The sequence below is a fragment of the Pan troglodytes genome, chromosome 11 (assembly GCF_028858775.2).
Source record: "Pan troglodytes isolate AG18354 chromosome 11, NHGRI_mPanTro3-v2.0_pri, whole genome shotgun sequence".
NCBI classification, from domain to species: domain Eukaryota; kingdom Metazoa; phylum Chordata; class Mammalia; order Primates; family Hominidae; genus Pan; species Pan troglodytes.
In genome coordinates, this window is record NC_072409.2 from 77,109,519 (window position 1) to 77,129,087 (window position 19,569).

General features: G+C 37.0%; 1 protein-coding gene across 15 annotated transcripts in view; it reads left to right on the forward strand.

Moving 5' to 3' along the window:
- The window catches only part of CNTNAP3 (contactin associated protein-like 3), a 237,260-nt gene that overhangs the window by 120,602 nt on the left and 97,089 nt on the right, over nucleotides 1–19,569 (forward strand). For all 15 annotated transcript variants that reach the window (XM_054658845.2, XM_054658840.2, XM_054658842.2 and 12 more), the window contains exons 5-8: nucleotides 7,396–7,599; nucleotides 8,253–8,437; nucleotides 9,657–9,800; nucleotides 14,143–14,404. In XM_054658845.2, the coding sequence (XP_054514820.1) occupies nucleotides 7,396–7,599; nucleotides 8,253–8,437; nucleotides 9,657–9,800; nucleotides 14,143–14,404 (795 nt within the window). The remainder of the gene's footprint in view (nucleotides 1–7,395; nucleotides 7,600–8,252; nucleotides 8,438–9,656; nucleotides 9,801–14,142; nucleotides 14,405–19,569) is intronic.

The window sequence follows — 19,569 nt, forward strand, 5'->3', positions numbered from 1 at the left end:
CACTAGTCCCAACTGAGATTTGAAGGCCTTTGCCAAAACATTTTTTTGAAAATCTCTGAATTCTGCCATCTGACTCCTAATTATGATGAGTCTACAGAGACCCCTGCTTCGTGACCCAGCCTCATAGCTGTCCTGTCACTTTCTGCTTGGCCACCTTGTCTCTTGCCCATTGCTCCTTGGGAGTTGACCAGTGCTTCAAGGGTAAAAGCAGAAAGAGTGTTCTGAGCTTGTCTTCTAAGATCTTTACATTCTTGAGTCCTGGCAGTCGTAGTAGATCTTTAAAACTTTCAAGAAGATTATTTAAACTTTACTTGGTACAAATTTTCTACTTGTCCTTGGTAGGAAGTGTAGTCTTCTGAATGTTTGCTTGTCATAACGGAAAATATAACTAACTGCATTTCTTTTAATGCCATGGGAAATGTGTTGAAGAAAACAAAGTGTATATAATTTTTTCATATAATAATGTGTTTATAATACAATCTACTTAATATTTTGGAAAATTATTTTTCTGTAAAACACTGAAGTGCTAATTAAATTTCAACAAATTTTTTAAAAAATAAATAAAGCCGGTCACAGTGGCTCATGCCTGTAATCCCAGGACTTTAGGAGGCCAAGGCAGGCAGATTACTTGATTGCCCAGCCTGGGCAACACAGCAAAACTCCATCTCTACAAAAAATACAAAAATTATCTGGACATGGTGGTGTGTGCCTGTGGTCCCAGCTTCTCAGTAGGCTGAGGTGTGAGGATCGCTTGATCCCAGTGAGGTCAAGGCTGCAGTGAGCCAAGATCATGCCACTGCACTCCAGCCTGAGTGGCAGAGTGAGACCCTGTCTCAAAAAGAAAAAAAAATTTTGTAATAAAAAAGTAAAATGAATAGAAACTCAAAATAAGATGAAAAAGTAAATCCATGTCCATCAGAAATAAGTAAGTTGAAGAATTGGAATGTGAACCTACTCACAGAGGATTCCAGACTCTGTGCAATCAACTATCTTTACCAGGAAATGGGAGAAGGAGAAAAGAGAGAGGAAAGAAAAGAAATAGAGAGGAAAGATCATGCATGAAAATTAAAGAGAGAAATCAAGGCCTTTACTGAGAATGCAGAACCAAGGCCTGTTTTCCCTAAGTTACTCTTATTATGCCCAGAAGGAAAGAAAATATGTGAGTGAATAAAGGCAAATATTTCCTAGGAAAGCTTTGTGTATTCATCGATTGCAGGATTCAGTATTCTTATCATCCTCCCCGAATTGATCTACAGAATCCCAATACATCTATTCTAACTTATTATTATAATAAAATGAATCGTCACTAGTCTTTAGAGAAATAAAATCACAATGAGAAACCACTATACACCTAGCAGAAAGGCTAAAATTAAAAAGGGTGGAAACACCAAGTGTTTGGCAAAGATATGGAATTCTCATACATTGCTGGTGGGAAATGTGAAAATGATACTATCACTTTGGAAAACAATTTGGCATTCTTCTAAGCTAAATATACACTTAATATATAGCTCAGCAATTCTACTCCCATGTATTTACCCAGCAGAAATGAATGCATATGTCAACATAAAGATGTATGTGTGAATGTTCCTAGCAGCTTTATTTATAAGAGTTTAAACCTGGAAACAGTTCAAATGTCTATCAGCAGGTAAATGGATAAACAAGTTGTCAAACAGTTGAATACCCCAAGCAATAAGAAAGAACAGACTGTTGATATATGCAACAGCATGCGTGTATCTCAAAAACGTTACACTTAACAAGGAACGCAGACACGAAAGAACACATACACGATACAATTTTATGAAATTTTGGAACTGACAGAACTAATCTGTAGTTACGGAATGTAGATCATTGGTTTCCTGGGTCTGGGTCTGGGTGACAGTGTTGGGGGTTTGATGCAAATGGCAATTAGTGAGTTGATATGAAATTGCCTACACCTTGATTTTTTGGCAATAACGTAGGTATATATATTTGTTAAAACTCATTGAACTATAACCTTAAATTTATTGAATATAAATTATAACTCTATGAAAATGATATTCATGTTTCCATATTGGAATTGTGGGTTTTGTTGTTGTTTTTTTGAGAGAGAGTCTCTCTCTGTTGCCCAGGCTGGAGTGCAGTGGAGCAATCCTGGCTCACTGCAACCTCTGCCTCCTGGGTTCAAGCTATTCTCCCACCTCAGCCTCCTGAGTAGCTGAGATCACAGGCATGCACCACTACACCCAGCTGATTTTTTTGTATTTTTAGTAGAAATTTTACCATGTTGCCCAGGCTGGTCTTGAACTCCTGACCTCAAATGATCCACCTGCCTTTGCCTCCTAAAGTGCTAGGATTACAGTGTGAGCCACTGTGCCTCACCCCATATTGGAATTAATATTCAATTTATTTAGAGAGTAAACCTCTGTAATTTGCCCATTATCCCTGATAAATCATCCTGAAGCCTTCGTGTCATCACAGCTACCTAGTTAGCTTATTAAATATGCAAACCCCTGGGTCTCAACCACAGAAATCCTGATTCCTGGTCTGGTTGAGGCTCACCTTCTAAAGTCTCCAAGTGATCACTCCTAGTCAATCTGAGTGAAGGTGGTTGATAGAACACTTTAAGAAAATTTCTGTGGAATCGTGTTTTTTTTTTTTCTTTTGTAAGACATCAGTGTTTGCACCCTATGGAATCTTGCTGTTTTCAAGCAATGTTGATGTTTCCCCTGAAAAGGCAGTACAAGGTAGGATGGGGATGAGACATGCCTGTGCTTAGAATGACAGTGAGAAGCAGAAAAGTAGTAATGAGAAGCCAGAGTTAAGAGTACATTCTGGGTGTGAAAAATGTGAAAGTAGGCCAGGCGGGGTGGCTTATGCCTGTAATCCCAGCACTTTGTGAAGCTGTGGCGGGCAGATTGCTTGAGCCCAGGAATTCAAGACCAGCCTTGGCATCATAGTGAGACCCCCCAACTCTAGAAAAAAAGTAAAAAATTAGCCAGGCATTGTAGTGCATGCCTATAATCCCAGCTACTTGGGAGGCTGAGGCTGGAGGATCACTCTAGCCCAGGAGTTCAAGGCTGCAGTGAGCTGTGAAGATACCACTGCACTACAGCATGGGCAACGGAGTGAGTCTCTGTTTCTAATAAAAGTAAAATGTGAAAGTAAAATATGGCTTAAGGAAATAAAGGAAATAGCAACTCAAAATTACTTATGTCTTAGCTTTTCAGAGACGTCATACTTTGCAGGAGTCTAAAGCAGGTAGACTCCTTCCTTATCCTTTCTTAGAAGTCATTCTGGACCAGATGCCTGTTTACAGAAGCATCACTGTGAATGTGGCAGAAATAATCATATTTCAGGATTATATGACCTCTTTTCCATACTGTGGGATCCTTAAAAGTAATTCATTGTCTTCTGCATTTTTATCTTTCACCTGCATATGGAAGGCTTTCAGTGAATATTAGCTGTATGAATGAGGACATAACACATTTTAGCAAAATTACTTCTGACACAGTTCTTCCTTGTATGACAAAGTTCTTTATCTACAAGAATTCGTATTTGGGAACTTTGTGAACACATCTGTCCTTAGCTTTTCCGGTATTCTTTGAGGAAGTGTGACAAAAACATTATAATTGCACCAATAATCTTCAAGTATCATTTAAAAACTCTCGTGGTCCTCTAACACAAGAAAATGAGATAGGTATATTAATACTTCCGAGTAAGATTTAGGTTACCAGTGATTGAAGTGAGTCAGCCCAGGAACAAGCTGGCTGGCAGAGAAGGAGCTGTGTAAGTGTGGATGAATGATTGTAAATCTCTTTTTCCTGGTGGAAACTGAAGATTTCCTAGGTCCTTCAAAAATTAAATCTGCTATCATTTTAAGCTGTCTACTTTCCTATATATCCCCTATGTGCTATTTTAAACTCATTTCCACCTCTTTTTCTGCCCAGTGCCCTGACAATAATAATGAAGCAGTTGTTCACTGAAGGTACCCCATGTACCCAGCACTGTTGTAAAAGTACAAATACTAACTCATTTAACCCTCACAACGACCTTGTGAGAGAGGAGTGTATGTGTTCTCACTTCACTTATGAGTAGACTGAGGCAGAGAGAGGCTATGTAACTTATCCAGGATGGAGTCAGGATTCAAGCCCACGCAGTATATACTCTAGTGTACTAGAAAATGTAGCTCCTGATCTAATGGTGACACACTAACGTGTCAGGGGTCCACATTGCTAATACTGATCGAGATTCAGCAATCAAAACTATAATCTTAATAAAGCTAATAATTATAAACTAAATTCATATAAAATTAGAAAAGCACTTCCTGCTTTAAACCACAAGCTAAGTTTTCTTTATTCATTTTGGATAGCAAGGCTTTCATTCTGAAAACTTTGAGGAACGTTGGATTTTATCGTAAACATAATAAGTGACATTAATTTTCCAGTATCCCACTACATTTCCTATTTATATAATTGAATTTCATACAAAGGATTTTTTCCAACAGGTTTCTGAGAAAAGATTATATTAAATGTGTTACTGGAATTATTTTATTTTAGTGTATTATTCAAATATATATTGTAGGGGAATATTTGCATTGATTATGGCTAGGTAGAACAGTTTTTTTCTTGAAATGGGGTCTTGCTGTGTTGCCCAGGCTGGGGTGCAGTGACACAAGCACTGCTCACTGCAGCCTCCACCTCCCGAGCTCAAACGATCCTCCCACTTCCCCCTTCCAAGTAGCTGGGAATATAAGCAAGTGCGACCAGTCTTGCCATGCTGCCCAGGCCGGTCTCGAACTCTTGGGCCCAAGTGATCTGCCCGCGTCAGCCTCCCAAAGGGCTGGGATTACAAGCATGAGCCACTGCACCTGACCAGCTGGGAGAACTTTTCTTTGCTCTTGCAAGTGTTTTAAAATGCTAAAAGTATGACTTTTGTGGACAAGTGGGAAGAGAGTTTACCTTTTAGCATTACTTCTAAAGACCAAGACTTGAAATTTTGCTTCTCCAGTGGGAGGATCTTATTCAAGAGGGACTACATGGGAGTTGTCCCTCTCCAGTGCTGATCTTGGTGGGCTCATTACTGTTGACTTATTGAACTCAATGCTTTCCATCCCAAACATCATTTTTTGTTTCATATTTTTATGTATTGACTTCATAAATCATAGAATGTTTTATGATTTTTAGAAAGTTTGGATTTGCAATTCATTAATCTGCTTTTATTTTAAAATATGCATAATGAGCTATAAGTATATTCTTAAATTTCTAGATACAAGCACTAGCGATTACAATAAAGAAAAAAGGTATTAGCTAAAGAACAAAAGAGTTTCAAGGTCATTGCTTTATGTCTCTTTTACTTGATAAGTTTTTTACTATTCTATTTGCCTGAGGGAAACATTCCAGGAACTGTACTTCACATGCCTTAGAAGATCAATACTGCTGTTGGAGAGTAATAGTAAACATAGAATGAGAAAAAGAAATGTATAGGTTGCAATAATCCAGAAAAAACCTTTTCGGGAAGAAAACTTTGTTAGTCAACTAAAAAAAAAAAGCTCAAATATTAGCATTTTCTTTAAGCAACAAATAAAGACATGATTATAAGTATTAGGGCAGTGCTAAAAATGTGAAAGTCTGTAGTCAATCTTTTTCAAGTTTCCCTTAGTTCATGGCCAGGGAATAATAATCTTAGATGTCTTCATTTACATTTGACAGAGAGTTTTGTTTTTATCATGAACATATAATAAGTTATGTAACAAGGAATAATTGTTTAATTTACACATATTTTACTCAGAATGTGTTTATTCATCATGCACTTGATACATTAATTCCATGTAAGTACATTAACCCAGTGTGAGAAAATCAAACTTCTAAATTTTAAAATGATACATAAAATGGAGAACTTTTGAAGTGCAGTTTATTATATGTATTTCAGATAATGTGAATGAAATGGATAGCCATGCAAAAAGTACTAGTAATATTTTTGTGAAATTAAATATAATTAAACAATGCCATCTTATTGGCTTGAATGACATCAGCTAGTCAGCTTCAAATAGTTTCATATTTCACTAGGCTTTCATGCATCTTCATTTATTAAATAAATATACTTTTCAAAGGACAATTGCTTATTTTTCTTTTTACTTTTAAAAAGAAGAGATTTTCTGGGTAATATTAATTTCTTCATGTGATTTTGACAAATATTATCAAATATTATTTTATATTACTGATAAAATGAAACAACTTGTTTTTTGATGAGCCGAACATATGTGACATTTATAGTGAATTTATAAGACCCTGACAGAGTGCTGAGAGAGTGTGGCAGCATTGGAGTTCTGACAAGCTACAGCAGGAAGAACCAAAACAGAGGTGTTACGGCCATGCTCTCTCAACAAAACATCCAAGAAAACAAAACCTCTGTGCCTTTGTCAGTCAGGGCTCTCCAGAGAAACAGAACCAATAGGATGTCTGTGTGCCTGTGTGTGTGTGTGTGTGTGTGTGTGTGTATAGAGAGTTTTAAGGAATTGGCTTACCTGATTGTAAGGACTGCCAAGTCCTAGGTAAGAGGTGATATTGCAGCTGGAGTCCAGAGGTTGTCTGGAGGCAAAATTCCTTCTTTCCTAGAGAACTTCAGTTTTCTTTCTTTCTCTTACAGCCTTCAACTGATTGGATGAGGCCCACCCACGTTATAGAGTTTAACCTGCTTTACTCAATGTTTACTGATTTAATATTGATTACCTCTAAAAAATACCTGCACTGCAACATCAAGACTAGTGTTTGACCAAAAGCTGTTTACCATGGCCTAGCCAAGTTGACAGATTGCAGTGCCCATTAGCAGTACCATTAGCCGAGGGTTGAGAAAAATATTACCTGTCAGCTCATTTAAAATCTATTTATTACATGTCTAAAGCAGTATTTAATAAGTATGATACGTGTTTCTGTATCTTTACAGACAAAATCTTTAGTAAAGTAGGTACATGTGTAAGAATCAAGAGAAGCCAAAGCTACTGGGAATGAACAAAGGTATTTAAATTGAGTGACACTGATATTTAATATAAGAATGACCTTAAAATAAATAATTTATGTAGTGAAATACAACTTCTTTCCTGATTGTTTTTAATCAAACAGAATGAGAAGAAATGGGCTGCTCTAAAGATAAGAGCCATTGGGAGTAGATTAATAAAAGCATTTCTAGATGATGAAGTTTGAGAAAATGTTAGAAAAATCTAACAGTGGGTATTACATATATCAACTCATGATGCCACCAGAAAATATATTACTGTCAGTTGTTTCCTTCAATGAATGGCTTAGAAATACAATGTGTGTCTATGTGTGTGTGTTGTGGCATATTGATGCACACATTTTCAATGTGCTACTGTATGGCATATTTATATTTAGGATTGCTTTTTAATATCTTCTTTCCTAGAATCTGAGGTGGTTTATTTTGATGGACAAAGTGCTCTGCTGTATACACTTGATAAAAAACCTTTAAAACCAATAAGAGACGTTATTTCTTTGAAATTTAAAGCCATGCAGAGCAATGGAATTCTACTTCACAGAGAAGGACAACATGGAAATCACATTACTCTGGAATTAATTAAAGGAAAGCTTGTCTTTTTTCTTAATTCAGGTAAAAAAATACTTGAACTTTTATACCAGTAGTTAAAAAAAATCTGTTTACATTTGTTGGTACTCAGTCTTTTCACAGTTAGATAAAATGACCATATAATTCATCATCTAAACCAGAACACCTTTAAGAAATAAAAAATACACAAGTGATAGTTACTCTGGGACCAGTAAGTGCAAAGTAGAACTGCAATGAACAAATGTGTAAATGAAAGTTTAAGAGCATTACTACCAGATGCATGCAATACATATCCTAAGTATGATTTCTGTAAACAGCATATATTTTGACAAACTGTGCAAGATCACCATATGTGTGTATAATATATATGTAATATATGATTATCCATATCATAAAGACAATACATCATTATAAAATTATGAGATAATGCTGATAATGAGGTTCTAAGAAAGAAAATATTTGCAATGTAAATACAAATGTCATGAGTAATAGAAAAACTACTAAGAAAAATTTCAACAAAGTGTAGAATTGAACTTAAAAAAATACAAACAGGGTAAGGTTATTGTGTTCAAGATAGGGAGAAAGTGAGAAAACAACTCTGTAAGATGGAAAGTTGGATGCAAACTGTGATGCTCAACTAAAAAAGGGAAGCCGTGAGTTTGAACAGAAATAATTGTTTTTTTTCCTTCTCCTTTAAGGCAATGCTAAGCTGCCTTCCACTATTGCTCCTGTGACCCTCACCCTGGGCAGCCTGCTGGACGACCAGCACTGGCATTCCGTCCTCATCGAGCTCCTCGACACGCAGGTCAACTTCACCGTGGACAAACACACTCATCATTTCCAAGCGAAGGGAGATTCCAGTTACTTGGATCTTAATTTTGAGGTTATTATAGATATATAGTTTAAATTAAATATAACCTGAAAAATAAGGTAGCTGCATAGAGAAATGCCATTTTATAGTAATTCATAACTAAGTTGACTAATAGTAATAGGTATGTCTGTCCCGGTACTATGAAACTGTTTATGCCTTCTAATAGGTCAGTTTATTATAATAGATCATCTTTTCCACCTTGAAAAGAAGTAAACAGTCAGTGTTAGGTTTAGGAAATCCACAAATGCAGAAATACCAAGGTAGCAAGCATTGTTATTAAATGTACTCATTTGAATATATTTCATTTGAAATTTCATCTGGTATATTATACTTGTTGTTTGACTATGCAGATTCCTGGGGGATTTTTTTTCTTGTCTTGGTGCAATCCTAACCAACATAGCATTATTTAGGATCACTTTGAGAAGTTAACAAGATATACACCAATAGATTTATTAAATAACAAGAAAGTCAGATGCTCACATATAAATAATATCCTGATATTTTTTAAGTCATTAATGTTTTTTGCAACCCATTGCCCATATGTATCTAAGCTACACTGTTAAATAGCATCTATTCTTCCAGTCCTTCACAGGACACCTTAAAGTGTATGAAGGATCATAACAAACCAGAAAAACTGTGATATTTACTGGCGTAAGTGGCTTTGGCATATAATATTAAACTGAAGATCCTAGTCCTATACTGGATTATTCAGTTTTATTACTTTAATTTAACCATGTAATAGCAAAAGATAATATCTAATGCAGAGGTTGGCAAACTATGGGCATCAGGCCAAGTTTGGACATTTTTTAATTAAAAAAATACAAAGCCTGTTTTTGTTCAAAAGAGAAGGTTTTATTGGAACATGTTCTCTTTCTTTATGTATTGTCCGTGGCCACATTGGTACTTCGTGTCAGAGTTGAGTGCTGCAGAAGAGATCATATGAGCCACAAAGGGTAAATTTACTACGTGGCTGAAAATTTCAACGTGGCAGAAAATGTGTGTTGACTTCTTCCTTTTAAGTTTGTTCAAAACTGTGTGGTGCCAGAAATAAAGGTATTAACAGCTGCCATTATGATAGAACACTTCATTTGGAATAAGCAAGCATGCAAATATAAGATAATGGGAATGGATTTGTGACAATTAGTACTAGACCTATTAATTATAAATGCTTTAAACACGTACCATCAGAAAATCACTAAACAATGTTATTTATGTCATTTTTCTTTCTAAGATCAGCTTTGGGGGAATTCCGACACCCGGAAGATCACGGGCATTCACACGTAAAAGCTTTCATGGGTGTTTAGAAAATCTTTATTACAATGGAGTGGATGTTACCGAATTAGCCAAGAAACACAAACCACAGATCCTCATGATGGTAAGGAAGCCTAATGGGAAGGAAAGAAAAAAGGACATTTTATTTTTTGCATTTAAAAATTATTCATGTGAAGTCTCCATTTCATCTAATATTTTAAGAATCAGTTCTTACTTTAACAGCTGCCCATGTAATATAGTAATTTAGTTTTATTTATTTATTTTTTTTTGAGACAGAGTCTCCCTCTTGTCTCCCAGGTTGGAGTGCAGCGGCGCAATCTCAGCTCACTGCAGCTTACACCTCCCAGGTTCAAGCAATTCTCCTGCCTCAGCCTCCTGAGTAGCTGGGATTACAGGTGCCCGCCACCATGCCCAGCTAATTTTTGTACTTTTAGTAGAGACGGGGTTTCGCCATGTTGGCCAGGCTAGTCTCGAATTCCTGACCTCAGGTGATCTGCCTGCCTCGGCCTCCCAAAGTGCTGGGATTACAGGTGTGAGCCACTGGGCCTGGGCCAATTTTTTTTTTTTTTTTTTTTTTTTTGAGACGGAGTCTCACTCTGTCGCCCAGACTGGAGTGCAGTGGCACGATCTTGGCTCACTGCAAGCTCTGCCTCCTGGGTTCACGCCATTCTCCCGCCTCAGCCTCCCGAGTACCTGGGACTACAGGTGCCCACCACCATGCCCGGCTAATTTTTTGTATTTTTAGTAGAGACGGGGTTTCACCATGTTAGCCAGGATGGTCTCGATCTCCCAACCTCATGATCTGCCCACCTCGGCCTCCCAAAGTGCTAGGACCACAGGCGCACTTTTTTTGTTTTTGTTTTTGTTTTTGTTTTGAGATGCAGTCTTGCTTTGTTGCCCAGGCTGGAGTGCAGCGGTACAGTCTTGGCTCACTGCAACCTCTGCCTCCTGGGTTCAAGCCATTCTCCTGCCTCAGCCTTCCAAGTAGCTGGGACTACAGGTGTGTGCCACCACACCCGGCTAATTTTTTTTAGTACAGACAGGGTTTTGCCACATTGGCCAGGCTGGTCTCAAACTCTTGACCTCAGACGATACACTCGCCTCGGCCTCCCAAAATGCTAGGATTACAGGCATGAGCCACCTTACCCAGCCGAATATAGTAATTTTTATTATGCATAAAAAGTTATAAAGTAAATATGCCTCATGGGACATCGTTGTTTCATTTTTATATGAAATAAAATAACTTTCTATTTTTACATGGAAATCAGAATTCATATGTCTCACGTGTTTTTGGTGTTGTTATCCACAGGAGACCAATCATTTTGCAATGGCAATCCCTAATGATCTATTCCCTAATCAACTGGAAATACTTCCAAATCAGTTAATAAACTTCTTTCAATGTTTAAAGTTTGAAATATCCAAGTTGGGGTTAAAGGGAAAGCTCATGTTTAGTTGTCAGTGTATCTCAGCAGCACATCATGGGAATATTTATTTGTATTGTTGGGAACATGTTTTCTTTCCTGTTATGTGCTGGAGGAGTTGGCTCATGGGTTGCAGGACCAAAACCTGAAAATATCTCTGACTGTGTGTCACCAGACCACACAATGAATACATCACTTAGGTTAGCATGAGAAAAAGGGAAAAACAGCTGTGAAGCCCATGAACTTTCCAAGAAGGTAAAGGAGAAAAAAAAAAAAAAGATGGGTTTGAAGTCTAAGTTTTTCTATGAACAGCACCCTGCTGAGATCATAAAAATGAAAAATACCATCAAGATACATGAAAAAGGAAACACCAAAGGGAAGAGTGATAACAAGGCTCCACAGAGTGCAGTTTCCTTTGACAAGATGAAAAAGAAATGAAAAGAGGAAGGAGATAAATGGAACAGCCCTCTACCTAAAGTTTCTGTCCATGGAGAAACTGACATTTAAGTGCTGCTCAACAGGAAAAAGAAAAAAGACCTGGTTATTGAAGTTGGCTTTGTTGGAGATGCGTTACTCAGATACAGATACAAAGATGGGTTTGGCCAATGGGCATCCGTGTCAAGAAGCCTGACCTAACACGTTCTGAATATTAAGCTACCTTTTATCTGCCAGTCCTTGGTGTTCAGAAGAATCCCTCCTCCTCACCCTAACTTCTATGGGGCTGTTTACAAAGACACTGTCATTAAAGTGAGGAAGAGTGAGTTGGGCCTTATGACACAAAGAGACAAGACTATTTGAGGACAATAGACACAGGTTTTCATATACATTCCATGTTATTCTGAATTACTGATGGGTTCACTGATGGAATTATTGAGTATAGCCAATAAGGAGAACCACAATTAAGCTGGTATCTCTGGGTTCTGGATATCATCCTCAAGAAAACTATTTACTAATTACATTGAATGAGGTTATTAAAATGTGTAAGTTTCACACAAAAACAAAAAGACAATTCATTCCAAATTGTGCATATGGATATATAATGTTAATTATGGGAATTCCATTTTAAGAATTACTACAATTCTATGTGTTCTGTATAAAAACAGGAAAATAGTTGTTCCAATATATAAAAGGAAAACATTTAAAAATGTATTTTGTTGGGAAAATCAGTTGCCAGAATTCATTCAGTCAACTAACAAGCACTCCTCTGTGGCAAGAAGCCCTGCCTCTCTGTTGTAGCAGGCAGCTACCCACCTAAATGATGAGGTCAAGAAATATACAGCTGATAAAAAGATAAAAAATATGTAATAGTCCAGTGATTACATGTGTACTATGGATCAGCGCCAATTACTTGTAAGCTTTTGGTATTTAGTTTGTTACAGCAAATGTTTTCTTTTTTAAATTTTCTTCTGCAAATGTTTTCTTGTCATGAAAACTGTTTCCCATTTGGCAGAATTACAAAAATAGTCAAGAAGAAATGTTCTGATTGATGTATACAGTTAGAATGTGTATTAAAGATTATTATAAAATGATAACTGAATTATATCCATTTCTAAAGTATGTTGGGACAGAATTTTTTAAAAATGTGATTCTGTTTTGAAAATTGTTTTACCACTGGATCAGTGTGGTTCTTAAACTTGGCTTTATCTTGGAGTCACCAGAGGAGATTCAAAAGATACCATTACCTGGCTCTACCTTCAGAGATTGGGATTTTAATTGGTCTGTATCTGGATTTTAAGAGACCTTCTGGTGATTCGACTGTTTAGCTAGGTTTGAGAGCCACTACCCTAGATTATCTGTCCTGCTCCAGTAACATTCTTTTTCTAAAATCATTTATAGTATATTAGAAATAAATCTATGGAAATTCCAAGTAAAATCAGAATTACTGGGGTTTTTCTCTGGAACTGAAATTCCTATGTGTGAATAATGCCCAAGAATTGCTTATTCCTTTCACCAGCCAAACAAAGCAAAACAAACAAACAAACAAAAACCATTTAAAAACCTAGTAAGATGTTGACTTACCAGATATTAAAGCATACTAAAAGCTTCTATACTAGAATCAGTATGGTAGTGGATAGGAACAGAGAAGTCAGTAGAACAGTCAAGATCTCAGAAAGATCCCAGTTTATGTGCAAAGTTGTTAGTAACAAGGAATGTGGCTCAATTCAGTGGAACAGGGATGAATTATTTCTGAAATTCTGCCGGAACAAACAAGTGTCCATAAGGCAGAAAATAAGCATGATCACTATCTTATACACACTAAGAATATGTAAATTAAAGAGGATGAGAAACAAACAACAATCTTAAAGAAAATCTATGAGATTGTATGTAGGACCTAGGGTAGTATGAAACTTTCTTAACAAAGATTGGGAACTCAGAAGCTGTAAAATACAATATAGACATAATTGACTATATAAAAACATCAATGTTTTCATGCTAAAAATACTATATGCAGACATTGCATATAACTATTAGATCTGAAAACCATTTGAAAGGCTGTCAAATATAACTTTCCAACAGCTAAAAATATGACCCATACAAATATCAAATAAGCATGTGTCAAAGATTTAGTCAATTCATTAATGAGGGAACCAGTAAAATAGTAAGCTGGTTCAAAAGAGATTTTGAGGATTGTGTAGAGAAGACCAAATGTTGCTCAGGAGAAAGACTGAGTATGAAAATGTCCTGTTATTTGCTGTATCCTCAGGGCTAGCACAGGGCCTGGAAAATAGCTGGCATAGATTAAACTCCTGTTGAACTAAAATTATATTGAGACTCCTTTACTAATGCTGAGAAGTAGAGAAGTGGAGAATTTCTCACACACACACAGAAAGCCACATGGATGTCTGCCCAATTATAATAATACTTATGTTGAAAGAGAAGATAAATGTCATAGATTTCAGCTTTAGCAGGCAGACTAATCCTGGATTGATAAAAAGCCTTGTACGTCTTCGTAAAATCTGGCTTTAATTAGATAGAAGCACCACCTATAAGGCTGCTCAATGTGCTCTTTTGTTTTATTTATAGGGAAATGTGTCCTTCTCATGTCCACAGCCACAGACTGTCCCTGTGACTTTTCTGAGCTCCAGGAGTTATCTGGCTCTGCCAGGCAACTCTGGCGAGGACAAAGTGTCTGTCACTTTTCAATTTCGAACGTGGAACAGAGCAGGACATTTGCTTTTCGGTGAACTTCGACGTGGTTCAGGGAGTTTCGTCCTCTTTCTTAAGGATGGCAAGCTCAAACTGAGTCTCTTCCAGCCGGGACAGTCACCAAGGAATGTCACAGCAGGTAAGAGTTGTATTCCCATAAACCTGACATATCCACACGGAAATCATTTGGTAATTAGTGAGTGAGTGAGGCAGTGAGATGCTCCATGCCCCCACTAGAGGAACAGATTGCTGTTTCCTTTTAGACTGTTCTGTGTGGTACACCCCGCTGCCACTAAAGTGTTCTTTTGACCAAAATGACTATATATGAGAAATATGAAATGCATATTTCTGCAGACATACCTTCCCATATACAAGGAATACCCTTGAGCTCCATTTCCTGACAAACATATACCAGCCTCTATCCCAAAGAACTAGGGTCAGGACCTCATGGAACAGACAATACCTAGAGGCACATTCCTCTCCTGTCCTCCTTCTCCTTTCCCTTCTCCGCCCCGCCGCTCAGGGTCTGTGCACAAATATTCTATACACAGTAGGCAATTGATAACTATCACTTTACAGGGAAAGATGCCCGGCAAATACCAAGAGTTCTTATTCTTTCGTTGATGGCTGATTCGTTTTCTGGGATAGCCGGGCACCCTGGAAGAATCTCAGCTCCTCCACTTACTGCCCTTCTGAAATGTAAATCACGAAGCCTCCTAAGCCTCAGCTGTTTTCACTTGTGAAGTGGTAAACCTCAGATCTCCTTTGCAGGGAGAACAATAGGAAGTCTGATTTTATTAGCACAATGCCCACCCCACACACAGGCCCTCACATCCCCACTCCCCATCGGGGCCTGTTTTTGTTGGGCAAATGCTAGGTTAGGGGCTCAAATCCCATGAAGCCAGACTGAGTTACAATAGATGGGAACTAATCTCACATGCAGTCAGATGTGGGCAAGTTTGTTAACTACAGAGCTGCTGGATTTTGATGATTGGATTTGCAGATGGGAGGAGCACTGGGTCCTAAATTGACATTGTGCCTAAATTGGCATCGGAACTAAATGGGGGCTTTAAAAAAAAAAAAAAAGCGTAATCTGAAAAAGAAAAAGGCACAGACGAAGAGGCTGACTTCTGCTTGAGACCAGGGGGTTATCATACTCAAAAAAAGATTCCTTTTGGCTGTAAGAGGCACACGTGACTATACTGCTATTAAATGTTGTGGTATAAAAGCACGATTTCAAGACTCGTGAAGAAATTCGGAGGGCGGGGCCTTATCTCAGTACTTCTGGAACAATCAGGCAAGTCCTGGGTGTTAGAATCTGTGTCCACCTCACACAGGTGTTTCAGGGGAGATAAAACAGATATTCAGAGGGGACGTATATTTTTTATCTTTTAGAAATGCAAACCTAGTTTCCATTTCCTCACGAATAAGATTTTTTCCAAGAAAGGTTAAAATCGTGACCTACACACAGATACAGAATGAACACATGTCAGAGATTTTCTTTAACTCATTGATGGGAGAACCAGTGTTAGGGAAATAAGTAAAGATAAAATGGCCCACCAACATAGTGAATCAGTTTCACAAGGTAGAAATGAAATAGTCTTATTATGGAATAAGTATTAAGCCAGACTGTGATGTACATTTCAGGCAATCGCTAATGTGATTGCAAAGATAAAGAAATTTCATCCATTTATATAGCCAGGCAGATACAACCCATTACATACATGTTCTAAAGATAAAGGACAGCTTGTCCTCAAGTAAGAGGACTTGACAGCGCCGTTTGCTACACAGCCCATCTTACATTCACCTGGTGATTGGGGAGGCACACTCCTTTATGCAAAGGAAAACTAAACTCCATGTCTCTTTGACAAGTGGGTAGTTGCAACTTGGAGCCAGGCACCTACGTTAAACTCCCACGGAGACAAGGAGATAGGAGCACTGCCTTTCTTGATGTTTACATTTCAAAGAAATGTCTCCAAGGTCCTCAAGAAAAACACTCCTGGAAACAAGAAAGAGGCTAAATAAGATTTTGTTTGTTTGTTTGTTTGTTTTAAGATTTTAAAGATGTACAATTACAAGTTTTCTGAAAGAAATGCTCTAAGGAAAAAAAGTGAATGAAAGTGTGTATCCCTTTTAGCACTAAGAAAGCTTTTGTTTGTTTTGGTTTGTGTTTACCCTTACACCAGTAAGGCCTGTTTAAATAAGTACCACACATTTCTAGTCAGAAAAGAGATGCCGACTAGCTAAATTTGTCAATATCCAAAGGGAAAGGCAAATCCCTTCCCTGTACACACTTTGCATCTCTATGGACAAGCATTATTTGCATTATTATCAATGTTCTGCAAGTTAACTTCTGTCACTACACAGCTGTAAAGTAACCTAGTCCAAGATGATGGTTTACAATCCCGTAATATCAGCTAATCTTTCCATTGAAAAGATATCCAGTAATCTCCTTTGCCCATTTCAAAGACTGCCCTCAATTTTTTTCCTACAGTAGTTTGGTTCAGTTTTACTGCTGATGAGTTGCATATATTCTGGATTCAATGAAGTGCTGAACAAGCACTTCATCCAGTTCTGGGTTGCACAATAACTAGAATTAAATATAATTAAAGTTCTTAAATCTCATCAGGATTTTGCTTTAGCTCATGGCTTTGTGAGTGTGATATTTTGCCTCTGTAGTTAAAATGTTGTAGTTGTTAACAAGAGATCATCTTCATATCAAATGTGTTTAAAATAACATCTATGTTGTGGGCAATTAATTTAGTAACTTCTCATTGAAATATTTATAGCTTCTACTGTATCTGATTTTCTTGTGCATAAACTATGGCCAAAGGCCAAATACAACCTAATAGAAAACAAAAAGAAAACAAATGTGGATGATAGACATGAAAACAATTATACAAAGATCTGCTTTTATTTGTCAAAAGATATTCTTAAAGAGGGCACTTTTTGCAGTTATAAAAAGAACATGTCAAAGATTTTGTTTAACTCATTAGTTTATGAGGGAATCAGTAAGATGTTACTGCTGCAATGATTTTGTGTATAATGTAAAACTGGCTTATTCCATGGGATGGGGTAGAGGAACCAGGAAGAAGTTCAATTGTATTCCTGCCAGACAAAATTCATTTGCATGTCTATGGACAATAATCATTTGCCTGCTTTCAATTTTCTACAATTCACAGGGTGGTAAAAGAATTCAAAGAAGGGGCCAGGTGTGGTGGCTCACGCCTCCCAGCAATTTGGGAGGCCAAGGCATGCAGATCACGAGGTCAGGAGATTGAGACCATCCTGGCTAACACGGTGAAACCCCATCTCTACTAAAAATACAAAAAAATTAGCCAGGCCTGGTGGCGGGTGCCTGTAGTCCTAGCTACTCAGGAGGCTGAGGCAGGAGAATGGCTTGAACCCGGAAGGCGGAGCTTGCAGTGAACCAAGATGGCACCACTACACTCCAGCCTGGGTGACAGAGCGAGACTCCATCTCAAAAAAAAAAAAAAAAAAAAGAAAAATTCAAAGAAGGTAAAAGGCACAGAAACCTGCAGAATCATATAATCCTCCAGATTGTGTTTAGACAATGCCTAGTTTTACATTGAAGACATCCAGAATCTTGGTTGATTTTAAAGAATAATTTATTTCCTTACACTTTATTACTACTTCTGTTTCTGTTTCATACATCACTGAAGGTTAAAAGGAAAAGCTAAAATATTAATGTTAATGTTTAATTTTTAAGAAGTACTACATTTGAAATGGTAATAATATACTAACTTCACATAAATGCATGTTAGGAAGAAAAATAAATGAAGCATAGAGTCATTTTAATAATTTACAGGTTTCCCAAGACTATCAAGTAAAATGTTAACTTTATAGGAAAATTTCTATTAGTCTAAAGTTTATTATGATATATGTAACTTCTGAAATAGTTTCAATCTTGGCCTAATTTTAAACTTCAGTGCAAAGTTAATTTAATAGGCCTCATGAAGCTAATCTTATTTTTAGCCCATTTATTGGCATGTATCTTTGACGTATTATCAGGTAAAAGAAAGCACGGAATACCTCTAGTGATTTTAAATACCTTAACATTTAAATTTACCATCAAAGACAATTCATTTTGTTACCAAATTATTTGACAGGATTAATTTCATAATTACTACTGAGAATCATAAAATAATGTGGATGTGAGTGTAAATATATAAAAATATTGCACATATATAAAGTACAACTCCAGTTCTTTCCTAAGCATTTTTTATCAAATATTAAATAATAGCTTTTATTTTATTTTATTTTATCTTTTTGAGACAGCGTCTCACTCTGTCACCCACACTGGAGTACAGTGGTGTGATCTCAGCACACTGCAACCTCCACCTCCCAGGTTCAAGTGATTCTTGTGCCTCAGCCTCCGAAGTGACTGGGACTATAGGCTAGTGCCACCATGCCCAGCTAATTTTTTGTTTTTTAGTAGAAATGTGGTTTCACCATGTTATCCAGGCTGGTCTCGAACTCCCGACCTCAGGTGATCTGCCCGCCTCAGCATCCCAAACTGCTGGGATTACAGGCATGAGCCACCATGCCCAGCGAATAATAACTTTTAAAAGACAGTATAATTATATCTATAATCATAATTTGTTAATTCAGAAACACACAAATATATGTTAAAGATTTTAACTAATCTATGAAGAAACCAGTAAGATGTTACAATCAGTTCGGAGGATAATTCAAAGTACTACACATACAGGCAGATAAGAAATGCCAAAATGAATTACAGACAGATATGAAATGGTTCAGTAAGCAACTGCACCTCGCCAGGCACAAGTCATTTGTATTTCTATGGGTACAAGTCATTTTGCATTACTATCAGTTTTCTACAATTTACAGGGCTGTAAAATAGCTCAGACAGTGAAAGCAGGGTTTACCTTAATTAATAGGTACAGTAAGCCAGACATCCAGTGATCTTCCATTTCAAATCCTGTCACACCCCATAAGTATGTGCAATTATGTGTCAACTTTTTCTAAAAAAAACTTTTCACAATCATTCTTGACATATTTTTTATCAACTCACTTTCTTGATTCTTGTAAAATGTTTTTGTTAGATTCAGTAAAGCAAGTAAGTTTTGCATTTGAAGATTAAACCAAACTGTGTTGTTTTTATCCCATTGTAAAGGCTCCTACTGTATATATTTGATAATTAAATTCTAGTTACTTTAAGCAAATTACCAGAATTTGTTACAGTGATTCTTCAGAAAGAGTAATATTTTTATTCATGTGTTATTTTCGTAATAAATGAAATTTTTAAATTAAAGATAGGTG